The 18,102-nt window shown below is 51.1% G+C and overlaps 1 protein-coding gene across 2 annotated transcripts in view; it reads right to left on the bottom strand.

Moving 5' to 3' along the window:
• Nucleotides 1–712: 712 nt before the first annotated feature.
• Tmem120b (transmembrane protein 120B) overlaps nt 713–18,102 on the bottom strand; it is a 39,472-nt gene continuing 22,082 nt past the window's right edge. Inside the window, exons 2-12 of one of the 2 annotated variants that reach the window (XM_075979472.1) lie at nt 16,234–16,352; nt 14,424–14,540; nt 11,691–11,750; nt 10,553–10,648; nt 8,040–8,129; nt 3,934–3,999; nt 3,472–3,533; nt 2,812–2,904; nt 2,340–2,404; nt 1,799–1,867; nt 713–1,387 (exon numbers count right to left, since the gene is read on the bottom strand). In XM_075979472.1, the coding sequence (XP_075835587.1) occupies nt 1,274–1,387; nt 1,799–1,867; nt 2,340–2,404; nt 2,812–2,904; nt 3,472–3,533; nt 3,934–3,999; nt 8,040–8,129; nt 10,553–10,648; nt 11,691–11,750; nt 14,424–14,540; nt 16,234–16,352 (951 nt within the window). In that variant the 3' untranslated portion in view covers nt 713–1,273. Of the gene's footprint in view, nt 1,388–1,798; nt 1,909–2,339; nt 2,405–2,811; nt 2,905–3,471; nt 3,534–3,933; nt 4,000–8,039; nt 8,130–10,552; nt 10,649–11,690; nt 11,751–14,423; nt 14,541–16,233; nt 16,353–18,102 lie in introns of both variants that reach the window. The other variant, XR_012911304.1, reaches the window with a different exon arrangement.

The raw sequence follows: 18,102 nt of genomic DNA on the forward strand, positions 1-18,102 counted from the left end.
GGACAGGAGACCAAGGACAGAAGTAGGGCAGGGATGAAGGGAGGGGCGGGTTGTGGCAAACATGAGCAGGTGCCTGATCTTGCCCCTTGGGAATGTTGCCAGGTCTTTCCATTTTTTGTAAGGTAAACAGAAATCTGGATTCTTATGTGGGGGAGGCGAGATCTCATTTTTATCACATAACTAAAGAAATTTAAACTCCTGTGGAGACCAAATGAAGCGTGTCTGAGGACACCAGCTGTGGAGTTGGATCTGAGCGTGCAGCTGAGGTCCATGGGTCGGAACATGGACCTCCATGGGTCAGAAGGGACAGAACATTCAGCTGAACCTGTTTGCACCTCCACTCTTGCTGCTGCCTGGATCTCACAGGGTTGCACAGGCCTTCCCACATGTATAAGACTCTCAGAGATGGAGGGAGGCAGGGAATGAATGATTTCCAAATGGCTTAAGTTCTAGTCACACTGGGTCTAGGGCCCATGTCAAGGTCGCACAGCAAGTCTGTGAAGGAAGGCCGAAGGGCAGCAGTGAGAACCCCCAAGAGTCCACTGGACCGCAAACAACCCAGAAGCTTGGCGCCCTCTGGTGGAGACCATCCTTAAAACCCTGCCACCTCAGGTTCCAAGGGGAAGACATCTCTAGATCCTGAGTAGTGCCACTTTCCCCCAGTGGCCAGCAGGCAGGTGTTTCAGGAAACACAAAGCAAGAGACAAGACAGTCAGGTTCTCTGAGAACTTAAATACTCCCTCACCACAGAGGGGGAGAGGCTGGGGGGGGGGTTTACAACAGAGGTAGTGGCCCAGGGGAGGGGGTGGCCCAGAGAAGGGCGCTCCACAGGTGCCTGGGACACAGTAAATAGCAGGTCAGCTAAAGCCAACCCCAGTGAGGCACATCTAAACCCCAGTGAGGGGTTCAAATGACAGGAGTAGGAAGAGAGGGGGTTCCCTGAGGCTTTCTGCCCCTCCCTGGAAGACGGACGCAGATATGGCCACTGCCATCACGCAGAGTTGCAGAGGCCTCGGATTCCAGGGATGCAGGGAAGACCCAGCATTAAATACATTATAAATAGGGAGCCGGGGCAAGTTAATACTGTGCGCAAAGGTGCCCTTCACATTCCTCATGTCTGGCCAGGGACCAGGGCCTTGGCCCTGCTCCCAGTGATGCTGCTGGCCCCTGAGATGCTGCTGCCCTTGGCTACCAGTGACCGGCAGCCAGGGTGCTGACCGGAATCCCCAGCAGTCTTAAGTCCCAAGACTCCCAGGCACAAGGGTCCAGAGGTTCATGGCTGCTTTGTCTTGTTCCTGTTCTTCTGGAGTTTGGCGTGCACAACTTTAAGTGTGGTCAGGAAATTGCCAAGGAAGAGGATGAGGAAGGTGAGTGCCAGCACAAATACCTGGTCCATCCAGATGTGCAGCACCCAGCAATGCCCGGGGCAGGGGAGGAAGGAGAAGCTCGAGTCAATTCCCCTGCAGAAGAACCTGCCTAACCTCAGCCCCCAACCTTAGCAAAGCCATAGGAGCCACCAGCAAAGCATGGAAGTAGGTGAATAAGTGCAGGTGGGGTTCTGGAAAAGTGGGGTAACCCTCCTTCATTCAACAACACTGAGGCCCCCCCTCCCCGACCTCTCGAATTCCTTCCTACTATTTCCTCTCATGCCCCAGCAGCAGAAAACCCTGGGCAGCACGAACCCAGAGCTAAGAAACAAGGGAACAAAAGAGTCCTCCTCAAGGCAGCCCAGCCCTCTTCAAGCTCCCACCTCCTCACTACTAACAGACAGACAGACAGACATGTGTAGGCGTGGTACCTGCCATTCTTTGCATTCCTCGTGGCTGGAGAGTTCAAACAGGGTGACCGCATTGTAGAGCTGCCAGAACTGGAGACAGGAAGACAGGCAGCACTCACCTGTCAGCTTCCCTGCAGACCCATGTGGAAAGCCAGGGAGATGGACCAGGCCCCCCCAGCATCCGAGACCAACTACCCAAAACATTGGCACCCCCATTCTATGGAACCACAAGTGTCTCAGAGACAGCAAGTCTGAAGGGCCAGCTCTTTCTGTCTTTAGTGTCCCTAGATTCTGCGGAAATGGGGGCGGGGGTGGGGACTATCTGAGATTTTCCACTTCTTCAGAGAGACTGGCCCTATCCTGCACTATGGCCCCGGGAGGCTTTGATGCTCAAGCATTAAAACTATCACAACAGGGAGCCAGGTGGGGGTGACATTTGTATGGGGGGTTATCTCCTCCTAGATACCCGGGGACAGATACCTTGTGAGGGAGGGGAGCCCCAAGGATCTTCTGTTCCCAGGGGTCATCCCTGACAGGGGTACCCACATATAGAGGGACTCACATGGCCACAAAAAAGGAAAGGCAGGAGGAAGGTGAGGCCCCTCCACATCCAAGACTGGAACCCTTCTGTGGGGGAGAGTTAAGAGGTTTAGTATGTGTAACTGCTTAAAAAACAGCACGGTCTCTTTGTTGCCCAGGCTGACCTCAAACCTGTGGGCTCAAGTGGTTCTCTGAAGTCAGCCTCCCAAGTAGCTGGGACTTCACATATGTCCCACCATACCCGACCTAACATTGTGTATATTATAAAGTTCAGACAAAAATATAGGCACTTCCATGGAGAGGCCTAGCACTCTGCTGTGGCCACACCTGGAGCTGAAACAGAGGTCCCCAGTGAATTATGAACAGCAGTAGTGTAAAGAAAGAACGGCGGCCCAGTGTTGAGGCCTGGAAGTCTTAGGTCCTCCCGATTCTGTGTCTCTCCTGCAGGGAGGTGGACCAGTCTTCCCAGCTCTACCTGCTGCCCAGTTACTCACCCACCGTGAGGTCCAGGTGGTTCCTCTCCCCCAGGGCTCGCAGTCTGTAGAGACAGCCTCTCTGGTAATAGTACTGCAGGAACTGAACACAGCCTGTAGGGGGAGCACAGTGCCCAGGCTCAATGAGAATATACCCAAGGCCTCTCTCCCCAAATCCAATGCCCTCAACAAAGGCAGGCTGACTGGAAGGGCAGAAAGAGCATCCTGGTGACCTGCTTTCTTTATTTTAATAAGTCACCACAGGTATACTTCTATGTCTCTACCTCATTTTAGCAGTGTGTTTCCCTGAGCGAGGAACCACCTCCCCTTCCTCTTGGTCATAATGTTGCCTGTTGCTCCCAGCACAATCTCGCATAGCTTGCATTCCAAAAAGCATTTACTGAGGGCCTACTGCTAGCCTAGGAAAATTCCAGTCGTTCTTAATCTGGTTGGTGCTTTGAGGGGTCATTACACGGCTGAGCTGTCCGTACTGTAAGTGATAAAACATGTTCAGACAAGTATGAAAGACTGCCTTGGGGCAGGAGATAGATGACCTAGACTTCTGGCCAGAACCCTCTCCGCCCTCCACACAGGTGAGGATGGATCTTCTGGGGACCTCCTCATCAGTAAAATCCCTTGGGAGACCAGGTCCCTCCTCCTCAACTGGGCTTGAGTACTCACTCTGAAAAATGGAGAACGCTAAAAACTGATTTCGAAACTTCTGATAAATTAGTCCATTAGGCCTTGAAAAAACACAAAGTGGGACACACTGTGAAGCCAGACATTCTCTTAGACCCCTTTTTCTCATTCCAACAGAAAGGGAAGAAAACTTTCCAAAGGTAAAACAAACTCCCAGATTCCTGTCCTTTGTCCTTGGGCTGATCAGGCCACACCCATCACCCTTTCCAGAATTAAGGGACATCGTGGTCACTCTGATTCCTCGTGCTGCTCCCTGTCACCTCTGCCCCAGCCAACATGAACTGTGAAATAGTCCCTGGCAGCGGGGCCTCTAACCCAGTTTTCAGTTCATACTTGCTTTCTACCCGACCCACAAGTCAATTTTGAGAACCCTTCCCCTTATACCAGCTACAGTTCTGGCTCCATGGGAAGGGGGGTCAAAGGGCCCAGTGAGGGATGACTCACCAAGTCAGCATCACTCCAGACAGGAACGTGGAGACGTAATGGTGAGACACCCACCAGCCTTTGATTCTTGATGAGAACAAGAGAAAGAAAGGGGTTCAGATGAGAGAAAAGCAGACACCTGCTTCCTGACCTCCGAGCCTGCAGCTGGAATAAGAAATGGGCCCCAACCACGCCTTATCTCTTCTTGAAAAGGTATGGGCCCAAACTACTTGCAGACTAGCCCAGGGACCTGTTCTGTGACCTACAGAACACATCCAGTTCCCCAGCACGGAGATACTCCAAGCCTAATGCTACCCAGGCTCCATGCTGGACTGAACTATGTTCTCAGGTTCCTATGCTGGAGCTCAGTCCCCTGGTGCCTTCCAGCAAGACTGCATCTGCAGAGGTAAGTGAGCTTAAGAGGACACAAGGGGGAAGCCTTCATAGACCATCTTTGCCCTAGTGTGTCTGTAAGAGATGGATCAGGAAGATCGGAACACAGAGGGAAGGCCATACAGAGCACAAGATGGGAAGGGAGCCATCTGCAAGCCAGGAGAGGCGGGAAACCCACACTGATGACACCTGGATCACAGACCTGCAGCCCCCAAAGCCACAGAAAAGCAATGTCTGCTGGTTAAGATGCCCAGTGTGTCGTATCTCGTGGGAGCCCCATAAACAGACACAGGTCCTTCACTTCCACCCAAAGGCCTAAAACAGTTCCACAACCCCCACTAGTGACAGGATTCTGGTTTTCATTTTCTCAGGAGGCAGAGGCAGGAGGCAGATCACCTGAGAATTCAAGACTAGCCTGGTCTATGTAATAAGACCCTGTCCCATAAGGGTCTGCCGTTGGAAAAGGGGATGCTAAGGCTTTCTTTGCAGTGGGAAAGTCTGTTGACTGCAGCTGACATGGCTCTACGCTGTCACCTTGACTGAAAGCAGGTAACAACATGAATGAAATGATGTTCCAGGGGCTGTGGCTATTGAGAGAAGTAGCCTGAAACCAGGCCTGGTGACACAAGCCTGTAATCCCAACACACAGAAGGATCTTGAGCACAAGGCCAGCCTGGGTCACATACTGAAAAAGAAAGAGGAGCTGGAGAGACAGCTCAGTGGTTAAGAAGAGCAGCCACCGCTCTTCTAAAGGACCTGAGTTCGGTTCCCAGTACCCACGTTAGGTGTCTCGCAGCCACCAGGGATCCGACGGCTTTGGCCACTGTCTTAGTTGAGGTTTCTATTTGCTACAACGAAACATCATGACAGTACACTTCCACATTGCTGTTCATCACCGAGGGAAGTCAGGACAGGAGCCTGGAGGCAGGCGCTGATGCAGGGGACATGGAGGAGTGCTGCTTACTGGCTGGCTCCCCATGGCTTGCTCAGCCTGATTTGTTATAGAACCATGGACCACCAGCCCAAGGGTGGCACCACCCACAATGGGCTGAGCCCTCTCCCACTGATCACCCACTGATCACTAATTGAGAAAATGCCTTACAACTGGACACATGGAGACAGCTCCTCAACTGAGGCTCCTTCCTCTCTGGTGGCTCTAGCTTGGGTCAAGCTGACACACAAAAGCAGCCAATCCAGCCTCCAGAGGCAGCCACACGCATGTGCTCACACTGACATGCGCACACACACACTCCTACACATGATTTCAAATTACAAGAGGAAGAAAGAGGGGGAAAGAAGCAGTAGGTCTAATGCCATCCACATTGACGTGACAGAGGAGATCAGGACGAGACAGTTAGCTACTCTGTCCCCAGGACCCATTCAGCCCTAATGTAACCCTTTGGCCACTCGGCATCTAGAAGCCCCTTGGCTCCAGTTTCCTAACAGTAAAGGCAGCTAGCCAGGTCCTCAGACTTTCCGCTCAACAAGCAACCAAGAGGTCTGGCTGCCCCTCCCCAGAGCTCTGCAAGGCCATGCCACAGCCCTCAGAGCTTGGCCACCCCCAGGCTCCTTTGTCCTACTCCGCACAAAGCTCCCCTGAGAAAGGCCCTCTCCTGGTGTGGGAGCAGTTCGGGCTTGATAGAGACCCCGGGCAACAAGCCTGACTGAGCAGCAGCTTTTAATTTCACAGCTCGCTGTGCCCAGAGCCCAGCACTGACAGATGCCACCAATAAACACAGCTCGGCGACACTAGAAACTAGAAATCCACTTTCTTCCCCAGCTCCGTGCTCATGAGCAACCACTGTCGTCGTCTGCATTCCCTAAGGCTCTGGGCCGGTTCTGTGCGCGTGTGTTTATGTAACAGTTTTCATCGTAATAGAATTCAGATACTGAACAATTCAGTGGGTGTGAGTCTTTTCAGAGCTGTGCCACCAGCACTACAACCACCCTTATTCGACCTGGACCTGTCTGCTATGGATACGCAGCTTGCAGGGAGCTTGTAGGCTCCAGGAGCAGGTGCACTTGCATCTAGAATGTGGAGACAGAATGTACTAGTCTCTGGGCACTGTGTGGGAGAGAGCTCACTGCTTCTCCCTGCAGGACACATCAGCCTGCACATATGCAGAGCAGAGGTGCGCCAGGCACTCACTGTTCAGTACCAAGTAGCTTCTGGTTTTAGGCTTTGGATTTGCAGAATAGCTGGAGGCTGCATTGAAGACTCTCTCTCTCTCTCTCTCTCTCTCTCTCTCTCTCTCTCTCTCTCTCTCTCCCTCCCTCTCTTTCTCTCCCCCCCCCCTACCTTCTGGATACATTTGTTCTAAGTATAGCCCCTAAAAAAGCCAGCGGGAGCCAGGGACCATGGCTGGATACACCTAGATACATTTGTTCTAAGAGTAACCCCTAAAAAAGCCAGCTGGAGCTGGGGACCACGGCTGGCTCCTTGGATTAAGTCAACATGATTGCGGATTCTTCAGTTATTCTGGCCCATTAGAAAAGGCTCTTTTGCCATCTGCCAATCATCATCAGTCCTTCTGGTTCCCAGGCCTCTGCTTCCTTAAGGGGCAGCACCTCACCCAGGCAGGGATTTGAATGGAGATGTCTGGGCACACAGAGCGGAACCAGCCCTCTGGGTCCTACAGCCCTCCAAGTCACAGTGATTGGCTCAAAGTCAGCAAGTGACTCAAGCTTCACCAATCAGAAGTCTGTCTCCCACTGGCTCTGTGGGAATGACAGGAAGGCTTCTTCCTACTCAGAGGTTGATGAGATAGGGAGCCAGCCTGGGCTGTGGGGGGGGGGGGGGGGGGGCTATTAATCTTGCTATTAACCCTTCATGCCTCCTTAAACTTCCCAGGTAAAGAACAGTCAGTGCCCTTCAGATTTGGCCCATTAGGTGGGTTTCCAACACTTGCAAAATGCAAGAGAAAGCTGACTGATTACAGAGCTAACTGACATACGTGGTGGAGTCAGACTCACCCAGGACTGTCCTTCTCAAAGTAAGACAGTCCCACCCTACCGCCCCAGGCCCACTCTCCCTGACTTCCTTCTGTTTCAATTCTGCTCTTTCTACAAAACGCACTGAGCTTGTGGTTCTGCCGTTCACCTGAGAGTCCATCAGCGGGCCCAGTCCATCTGAGCCCGTTTATTTCTGTGTCCATGTGTCTCTGTGTGTTTGCCTTTTCTTCATTCCCTCAATGTCCCAGTCAGCTCTGCCCCTGGAGCTGTGATGGACGCAGCATCCAAGTCTGGCCAATCGCAGCCTTGCATTCTCTGGTGACAGACTGGTCAGAGACAGGCACGGAGTCCAGCCAGTGCCTGCACACAGCCAATGGGACAAGGCTGGGAGACTCTCAGGAGAAAGGAAATGTGCCCTGTTTGCTAGGAGTGATGATGTAAGGTTGTTGCAGCACCCTATATAAAGCCTGAGACCCGGGAGCACAGAATGGGGTGAGGTGAGAGATAGCGAGAAACAGCATCACTCACGGTGTCTGAGCCCCAAATGAAGCCTTACCTGGAGTCAGTCCCGAAACCTGTTTTTATGAGAGACGACACATCTCTAATGACATGAAATCAGACAGACTAGGGTCTCTGTTGCTTGACAGCGAGAGGCTGACCGTGAAGTAGGTGACATTACACCAACAGCATCAGGCATGGTCTCCCCCACCCTGGGGTTGACATTTCTCTTTGGCTCCCTCTTCCCCCAACCGACCATCCCCACGAGCTGGGCATCTAGGTACCTGGAGCCGTTGCTGATGAGAACGCTCTCCCGAATGGTCAAAGTGCAGTAATACCACACGAGCAGGAAGTTGAAGATTTCATCTGTCACCCTGGTTGGAAGAAAAAGCCCCCGGGGAAGTGAACAGCAGGAGCTCGCCCCTCACCCTGACAAGACAGCCAGGACCAGAACTGCCAAGATTTGGCACCAGTTCTTGGGTGTCTCCTCTTGCCCACACCCAGCCCCTGTGCCATCTCTATCTGGCCCCGCCTACACCCGAAGACGGTCTAACAGAGGCTTCCTCCCTCGCCATCCAGCTCACACAGCAACTGGACTGTAACAGGTTTAAGCTGGAAAATGTCAGTGCAGTGACTGATGATGACCATGTGACAGAGCCGGGAAGAGCTTGCTGGGAATTCGGAACCGGCAGGGTCCTGTGACATCCTGACCTCTCACTTCCGGCCCCCAGAATGCTGATGGAAATGGGTTTCTGTTGTGTTCTCCAGTTGGTGAAAATTTTTTTAAAGATTTATTTATTTATTTATTTATTATGTATGCAACATTCTGCCTCCATGTATGCCCGCACGCCAGAGGAGGGTACCAGATCTCATTACAGATAGTTGTGAGCCACCATGTGGTTGCTGGGAATTGAACTCAGGACCTCTGGAAGAGCAGCCAGTGCTCTTAACCACTGAGCCATCTCTCCAACCCCTCCAGTTGGTGAAATTTTGAGAGATGTGTGCATAAGAAGGAGAAATGGGAATGTCCAGGTTCCAGGTGAGGTTTAGACAATGATGTCCTAGGAAGAACCCAGCAGCCCCAGCTAAGGGCCTGTGACTACACATCAAGAACTCTCTCTTCCAAAGGGGCAGATGAGCAGGCATTACTTGTGTGCACAGCCTTTGCCCTCGGGGGCACAAGTCAGTCACTGGCAGCAGGCAGGCATGAGCTAAGAGCCTGCAAGGGTCTTTGTTGAGAAACTCAAGTAGCCAGGCCAGCAGCTGGACTCTCAGCAAAGTACATGCAGAAAGCAAACCTGGACACTTAGGCCAATGCATGAGTCATACTTGGCTACCCCTCCCCCTTTATGGCAGAAAACCCAGGCAGAGAGGAGTGGACCAGACCCTTTTGGCAGGAGGGCTCCATTCTTAGCTCAGTTCTGTCTGCCCTCCCTCTCTTTTTAGTCAGTGATGGGCAGACACTGAGTACTAGCACACACAGTGTGAGCTAGCTGAAGGGCTACCCTATGATGTACGGCCTGCTGCCACTGTCTAACAAATGGAGGAATGAGACTCCACGGGGAATCTGCCTGTAGACAGAGCCATTCAGTCTCAAAGCCAGGACTGGAATCCAGGTAGCCTGGAATGGCTTTTTTTATTCTTGCATGCATCAATCTTTTCTTTTGCTGTTTCTGAGACAGAGTCTCATTCACCTGACTCTGGCCTCCAACTCTCCTGTAGCCAGTGATGACCCTGAACTTCTGATCCTCCTGCCTCCATTCTCTGAGAGCTGGGATCACAGGGATGAACCACCGAACCTGGCTTATTCAATGCTGGAGACCGAACCAAGGTCTCTTTGCATACCAAGCAAGCACTCTCCCAACTAAGTTACATCTTCATCCCTAATGATTTAGTTATTATGTAACTGAGATGTAATTCGCATACTGTAAAATTTTCTCTTTTAGGCCGGGCGATGGTGGCGCACGCCTTTAATCCCAGCAATCGGGAGGCAGAGGCAGGCGGATCTCTGTGAGTTCGAGACCAGCCTGGTCTACGAGAGCTAGTTCCAGGACAGGCTCCAAAACCACAGAGAAACCCTGTCTCAAAAAAACCAAAAAAAAAAAATTCTCTTTTAAGGTATGTAATCTGAAGGCTAGGGAGTGAACGCCTTTAATCCCCGCACTCAGAAGGCAGAGGGAGTGGATCTCTGTGAGTTCTAGGCCAGCCTGGTCTACAGAGTGAGGTCCAGGCCAACCAGGGCTACAAAGAGACCCTGTATCAAAAAAATAAATTAAAAAATTTTTAAAGGAGATATAATTTGGCATCCTTTGTTCATTTTCTTACACTACTGCCTAATCTCTATTGGAAATGCTGGTACCCAGGAACTGTCTGTCATTCCCCACTCCTGTTTCCCCTGTCAAGTTCTGCCCCCCATTATGTGTCTCCGAGCCTGCCCCTCCGGACATTTCATATCAATGGACATACATAATATGTGACCTTTTATGCCTGGCGCCTTTCACTTAGCATGATGTTGTCAAAGCTCACCCATGCCGCAGCATGTCAGCATTGTACTCCATGTTAAGGCTGTCGCATTCCAGCGTACATATAAACCACACTGGACTCTACATCGTGAGGCCCTGCCAGCAGCTGGTCCGTGAAGCTTACTAGATGGACGGGAATGCCACTTCCTGCCGGTGAGAACTGGTCCTTACCAACCCTATACTAGCCTCGGGCTGAGGAAACTGAAAGACTGTCTCCTTGAGGACTTCCTGCTCACACTGAGGGTACTCCACCACACTCCGCCACGCCCCATTACCTGTAGTGAAGGACAAAGCGGCAGGCCACAGCACCCAGAAGCAGGATTATGGTCAGGTAGAGCTTGAACTTCTCATACTCGTCCTTGTATGCAAACCTGCCACGACACACATCCCAGCAAAAGTCTCATATTGCTACCCTCCTGCTCTGACTCACCAGCCACCAGCCCTGCCTCCGCATTGACCTACAACAGAACCTGACCTTCAACTAGTGATGTCTAGTGAAGGAGAGAGGACCAGCTACAAAAGGGCCCTGTCCCTAGGCTTTGGGGCCATGCTGGGGACAGGCAAGGGTCAAAGACTGAAGGCCAACACAAATAAAATTCAAAAGACGAGATCTCTACCCTCACCTAAAGATTGCAGCAGAAACAAAGACCAATGCCACCTGGAAACAGCACCTCGACTGGTTGGGCAGGACTCTATTCTCCAGACAGATGCCGTGATAAGGTGTAGGAAAGAGGAGACCGCTGTCATGGGAATTGGGGGTGTGGGGGGGTCCTAGCAAACCAACATACTGACTCTTGGAAAGGAAGGAGAGGGCCCCCCAAGTGCTCCCCCATGTTGAGGAATATTATTTTCAGGTGTGTGACTTCTGTTTATGCTGCATTTGTTTAACTCCTTCAAGTTACTGTGCTTGTCTAAAACACCCGATGGTCTAATAAAGAGATGAATGGCCAATAGTGAGGCAGGAGCAAGGACAGGCGGGGCTGGCAGGCAGAGAGGATCGGAGGAGAAATCTGAGAGGAGAACAAGGAGAGGAGGACGTCAGGGGTCAATCACCCAGCCAGCCTTGGAGAAAGAAGTAACAAAGGTATACAGAAATAGAGAAAGATAAAAGCCCAGAGGCAAAAAGGTAGTTGGGTTAATTTAAGAAAAGTTGGCAAGAAACAAGCCAAACTAAGGCCGGGCATTCATAACCAAGAATAAGCCTCTGTGTGTGATTTATTTGGGAGCTGGGTGGCGGGTCCCTCAAGAAAACCAAAAGAATAAAACATCACACACCACTGAGGTGGGCAGGGTCAGAAAGCCAGATGGTCAGAGCCTCAACTGCTAACGAGTTTGATCCATGCAAAGACTGTCCCCGAGTAAAAGGAAGAAGCGCGGCTTCCCCGGCGTCAGTTGGTATCCGGGCATACTCACTTGGCCTGGTTGCTAAGGAGAGTCACGTTGACGTTGCCAAGGACCAGATTCAGGTAGAGCCTGGAAGGAAAGACCTGTGAGGGTGCAACCAGTCCTTTTCAAGCTTGGTGAATGCACGCTGAGTCTCACAGTAGAAAACAGGGTGCTAAGCTAACAGTTCAGTGGGCCCCACCACGGCTGGGAATAATGGTAAACCAGAGAGCATGGCAGCTGCATACGGGCCAGTGTGGCCATCTGCCTCCCCACTGAAGCTAACTTACAGGCCTTGTCTCCCACCCTCCTTGGCATCCAGGTAAGAGCAGATGACTAACTTACAAAGAGTCAAAGACATTTATCCAACATCTAGGTCAGCTGGGAGGTAGTGGTGCACGCCTTTAATTCCAGCACTTGGGCAGCAGGGACAGGCGGCTCTCTGGGTTTGATTTGAGGCCAGCCTGGTCTACAGAGCTAGTTCCAGGACAGCTAGGAACTAGCTTGGAAGAAAAAAAAAAAGTACATGCTGCTAAGCCTGATGACCTGAGTTCAATCCCTGGAACTCCTGCAAGGTGTCCTCTGATCTCCATAAACATGCCAAGGACACGTGTGTGCCCACAAACATGCACACACATAAATAAACGTAGGAACATAAGCATTCATTTTCCACTAGGTATACACGCTAGAAGGCTATGTTGGGGCCACAGTGTATGCTGTTTGTTTAACTGTTAGAAGACATGGCAGCAGCTCTCTTGTAAAAAGGGATCATTTACTTCCTTCCGTCTCTTTTCCCTTCCTGAGGCTGCGATGGTGGGAACTGTCTTTGTCCTCAGAGAAGACAGCTACTGAGGGGTGGAGAAGTTTCAGCCAGAGAACCACAGGCCCCTTGATGGTCTCGTGATTCTTCATGACAGAGAAGTAAACTCTCACACTCACACGCTCTTTCTCTCTGTGTGTATGGGTGTTTTGCTCCTGTGTACATCTGTACACTTGTGTAATACCTTCAGAGCTGATAAGAGGACATCAGGTCCCCTGGAACTATAGAGAATTGCCAACCACCACGTGAGTGCTGGGAATTGAACCCAGGTCCTCCGCAAGAGCAACAGGTGTTCCTAACTACCTGAGCCATGGCTCCAACCCCAGGAGAAGCTCTCTTTTGTGACCCAAGTATGGCTAGGCCTCTCTCTGTGCAGCAGCCCGTGCTCTAACACACTGACAAACGTGCAAACAGAGGACCCTGAGACCCTGAGGAAGAAGGGCTTTGGAAAGCCTCCACCGAGGAGATGGCATGTGAATGGAGCTTTGAAGAACAAGTGGAAGATGGAGAGGAGGAATGAGAGCAGGGGGCCTTCTTTCTACTAGGAGTGGCTTTGCAGGACACTGCCAGTCTGCAGAAGATATAAGGTATTAAGGGGACCTGTATGTCTTACCTAGCACCCAGTTCCTACATCCTGCAAAGGCAATGCAATCCCTTCAGAGAACAATCCCCCCTCCCCACCAGTGCCTCCAAAGGCACATGAACATAGCTTTATCAAAGCAGGACATCCTCCTGATTGGGTTAAGATTGGTCACGGGACACAATCTAACCCAATAAAAACCCATCCTAGAATTTTAAGTCCCTGAGACCACTGGGGAACCAGGAAAGGCTAGGCACATAGGAGCAAGCCTAGCATGGCCAGGGAGTATTTATAGAGAAAGACTGCCCGTAAATAGACAAATATACACACTGGAAAAGACAGTTAAAAAAAGTTAAATGAGAAGTGGATTCTAACAGCATCTGAATGGCAGGATCCATTCAGATCTGATATATATTTGTGCTATATCTGAGCTATAAACCCCTCATTTCTTCTGAAGCAACTTTGAGCTGTCTAGCCTGGGTGACAAGACTCCCAACTGATGCAAACCACCCAAACTGCCAGGGAAGTGAGTTTGAGCAACTCAGTCCGAGAGGCCATGAATGATGAAGGAAGGTGTGCTGTTAACAGGACTGCCAACTAACCTGGAGAGACTTTAACCCAAATACAGCAAAAAACGAAAAATGAGGGGTGGGTTACAATGTCCCAGGGCCACCATATTTTAATACCCATCTGGCTAAGGCTCAACAGGAATCTTCCCCAGGAAAGATCTGACTCCACACAAGGCTAAACCCTGCTTCAAAACCAGAAAGTAAATAAGTGCAGAGTGTGGCACACACCTGTAATTACAGCACTCAGGAGGTGGAGACAGGAGGATCACTCCCAGTTGAGGGTAGCTTGGTCTACAGAGAGTTCCAGGTCAACCAGAGCAATATAGTAAGGCCCTTCTTCTTAAAAGATTGAAAGAAAAAAATGGCTGGGGATGTAGCCGCGTCTAGAACGTTGCCTAGCATATAAGGATGCCCTGGTTTCCATCCCAGAAGGAAACAAAAGCGGGGAGCACTTCGATCTAACAGAGCAGCTTGTTGGGGATAAAACAATTTCTCCAGGGGCATGACCAGTACAGTGCTGGGCACGCAAAACTCACTCAACACATGTCCTGAGAGAGAACGCTCTCCTCCAAGCCCCGGTGGCACACACGGGTATCAGGTGCCAGCTCACAAGAGTCACGCTGGGAACGTCACTGCCAGCCACAGGGGAAGGACTGCAACTCCTCCGAGATCAGGAGGTGCAGATACAGAATTTCCCTCTCCTCCTTGTCCTCATTCCCCCCTTTTCCTCTGAATCTCATGCCCTAGCGGGAGGGGGGGGTCCACAACAGGAATCAGAGGGTTCCCACTCCTACCCATTCTTCTTCGGTAGGTAGGCCTCCATGTCGAAGAAGACATTCTGTCGCTCCTTAATGTTGGCGCCTATCTGCTGAATGAGCTCTGCCTCCTCTTGACTGGAATGGCGCTTGCACCTGCAAAGGGAGTGATGCTGAGCTCCTCTAGCCTTGAGACCTTGGCGATGCCACAGCCCATGCCTGACAGATAAGGGTGGCATTCACAAACAATAGCCACGTAATGAGGTGAGCGGGTGCAGTGAGGCATCGGGAATGACGCTCAGCATCAGTAGCTGGCGGACTTGGGTGGGCGGCTAAGCTGTTCTCTTCTACTGTAACAGATCTTAAAGATTCCCAAGTGGACTGACTGAGAGGCATGAGGAAGTATTGGCAGTTAACCAATCAAGGTCTTCCTGCTGCTCTTTGGAGAGATGCCATTATCAAAACTAGAAAACCAGCTGGGCAGTGGTGGCACATGCCTTTAATCCCAGCACTCGGGAGCACTCAGAATTCAGGTCCAGTCTGGTCTACAAAGCAAGTCCCAGGATAGTCAGGGGTACACAAAGCGATCCTGTGTTGAAAAACCAAACCTCCAATCCCAAAATCCATAAAAGGGAAGAAGCAAAGGCACTTGGGAGAGAGAAGCAGAAGGATTGAGATTTCAGGTCATCCTTGGATATAGCCAGTTTGAGGTCAGCTTGGGCTCCAAGTGACCCTGTCTTTAAACGAAGAAAAATAGAACCATATTGACGCCACATCCTGGAACGGAAGGGTTCTTCAGTCTAGGACCCTAACTGACGGGTCAACCTTCTTCAGATGGTGCTTCTATTGTGGTGCCGCTGAGCAGCGTCTGTCACAGCCAGGCTGGGTGGCCCAGCTGTATTTCCCGGGTTCTGATGAGCAGCCACAGTGTCTGAACAGTCTGAGCAGTGTCTGTCACAGCCGGGCTGGGCGGCCCAGCTGTATTTCCCGGGGTTCTGATGAGCAGCCACAGTGTCTGAACAGTCTGAGCAGTGTCTGTCACAGCCGGGCTGGGCGGCCCAGCTGTATTTCCCGGGGTTCTGATGAGCAGCCACAGTGTCTGAACAGTCTGAGCAGTGTCTGTCACAGCCGGGCTGGGCGGCCCAGCTGGATTTCCCGGGGTCCTGATGAACAGCCACAGTGTCTGAACAGTCTGAGCAGCACTTATTAACAAGACAGGCTACAAGGCTCAGGCTTCCTCATTCAGGAAGGGCCAGAGGATCTAAGATCAGCATGCAGGTGGCCACCTCAGTGACCATGACAGCAAAGCCAATCTAGAGAAAAGCAGAATTCAGAGGAAAAAAACACCCTCTGACCCCTGCGTCCAGGGATGCCTGAAGCTAGCCTTGGTTTTTTCCACTAAAATTTCCATTTTCAGACGGGCGGTGGTGGCGCACGCCTTTAATCTCAGCACTCGGGAGGCAGAGGCAGGCGGATCTCTGGGAGTTCGAGGCCAGCCTGGTCTACAAGAGCTAGTTCCAGGACAGGCACCAAAGCTACAGAGAAACCCTGTCTCAAAAAAACAAAAAAAAAAAAAAAAATTCCATTTTCTTCTTAAGCCAGTTTTGAGTTGGGTTTCTGTCCTTTAGGACGAAGGGACCAGGACTAGGGGTGCTCACTTCACGTGTGCAAAGAAAGCCCTGGGTTCCATCCCAGAACTGTGCAAACCATGCCATGCTGGTGGCTGACACCTGTGATCCCATCTCAGTGAGGAGGGTGGGCCAGAAATTCAAGGTCATCCTCACCAGAGTGAGACCAGTGGGGGTAGGGGAGTAGGAGGCTGGGGAGCTTTCAAGTCACGCCCTCTCACCTCTGGAGCGCGCGCTTCAGGTCCCTGAGGTGCCGCTTCTGCTTGTTGATGGAAGTGCTGCACAGAGTCTGTAGCGCTGTCAGCTCCTCCAGCTTCTGCCTGTAGATCCTGTGCGTCTCCTGAAGGGCAGAACAGCGTGACGGGAGGGTGGGACACACACACAGCATTCTCACAGGGCTGGAGACCCAGCTGGTGACAGCTATAATGGTACAACTATCAGGGCCGTAGCTTTGACCGAGGAAGGCGGCATGGCACAGCAGCTGTAGAATAAGAGCCAGCTTTGCCCAGCAGTCAGTCCTGATTTTTTTTTTTTTAAGACTGTGTCTCTCTCTCTGTGTAGCCCTGGTTGTCCTGGAAGTCAATGTGTAGACCAGACTAGCCTTGAACAGTGATTCTCCCATCCCCCATCTCTAAGTGCTGGTATTAAAGAAGGTGTACCTATTTCATTCTATCAGACGAACAACCAAACATGATGTAGAAAGGTTACCTTGCATTGTGTGTGTGTGTGTGTGTGTGTGTGTGTGTGTGTGTGTGTGTGTGTCTGTCTGTCTGTCTGTCTGTCTGTCTGTCTGGGGGTTAAGGCTAATAACTTGTGCATTCCAGGCAGAATTCCTACCGCTGGAATACATCCTCAGTCTCCCTGCCACGTTTCTTCTTGATTTTGTGGGACCAGGTTTCGTGTATCCCAGGACGGTGAACGCCTGATTCTTCCACTCCCACCTCCTGAGTACGAGGATGATACCCACACACCAACACCCGCAGGTCTTTATGCATGCCAGGCCTCTGCCAAGTTAACTACATCCCAGCCAAGCCCATGTCAACTCTTCATCTACGTGGTTCAGCAGAGCAGCACATGCCCGGCACGGCTGGTCACACATCCAGTCCCAGCCTGAAGTCAGACGTGGACAGAGAACCCAGAGATGATAAGATGGAATCCTGACAGCATCTGCTATGACCTGGGTTTGTGACAAAGGTGCACGTGGGTCCTCAATATCAAGACACTGGGATGTACTGGGATCTTTAGGAGCTGTTAAAGGTCTGAGCTGAGGAGTCAGTTAAGTCTCATGAGACTAGATGCGGACTCACAGGAGCAGAGTGGTGCTTCCCCCTCAATCTCCCAGCGCATGCTCTTCCATATACATCCACCCCACGATGACCCTGCCCAGATGTGGCTCTCAAGCTTGGATTCAGCCTCTCAAACAATAAGCCAAAGCAGACCTCTTCTCCTTATACAGTATCCAGTAGCAAGTTTTTTGTTTGTTTTTCTTTTTTCTTTTTTTTGTTTTGTTTTTGTTTGTTTGTTTGTTTTTTCGAGACAGGGTTTCTCTGTGGCTTTGGAGCCTGTCCTGGAACTAGCTCTGTAGACCAGGCTGGTCTCGAACTCAGAGATCCACCTGCCTCTGCCTCCCGAGTGCTGGGATTAAAGACGTGCACCACCACCGCCCAGCCAGTCTCAAGTATTTTATTTCTGGTTGTGAGCCTTTTAACAGCTGAGCCAACCCTTCAGCCCCCAAGTATTTTATAGTAACAACACGACACAGATTTCAGCTCTTGGGTGTGAGTCGTAAGTGGTACGGACCCATAAGCTCCTTTCTACTTCCTGTGCACTTTGAGTTTCTGATCCTCAGTGTGAAGAGAACTCTTGCTAAGTCAACTAAGAGAAGCTCCTATTCCCTCCCTTAAAGCCATCTTCCCTGCCCCAGACATCACCACTCAATAAACTTTATATTCCTTCTTAGAAATAACCCTTCTGTGCCATATAACAAGAGACTTATCCCAATGTTGGGAGAAGGCAACAAAGTCCTCAAATTACTGCCTCACTCGACTCCCAGTAAGTAACTCTGTGGAGGTGATGGGAGAAAGCAGGAG

This window comes from Microtus pennsylvanicus, chromosome 1, assembly GCF_037038515.1.
Source record: "Microtus pennsylvanicus isolate mMicPen1 chromosome 1, mMicPen1.hap1, whole genome shotgun sequence".
NCBI classification, from domain to species: Eukaryota; Metazoa; Chordata; class Mammalia; order Rodentia; family Cricetidae; genus Microtus; species Microtus pennsylvanicus.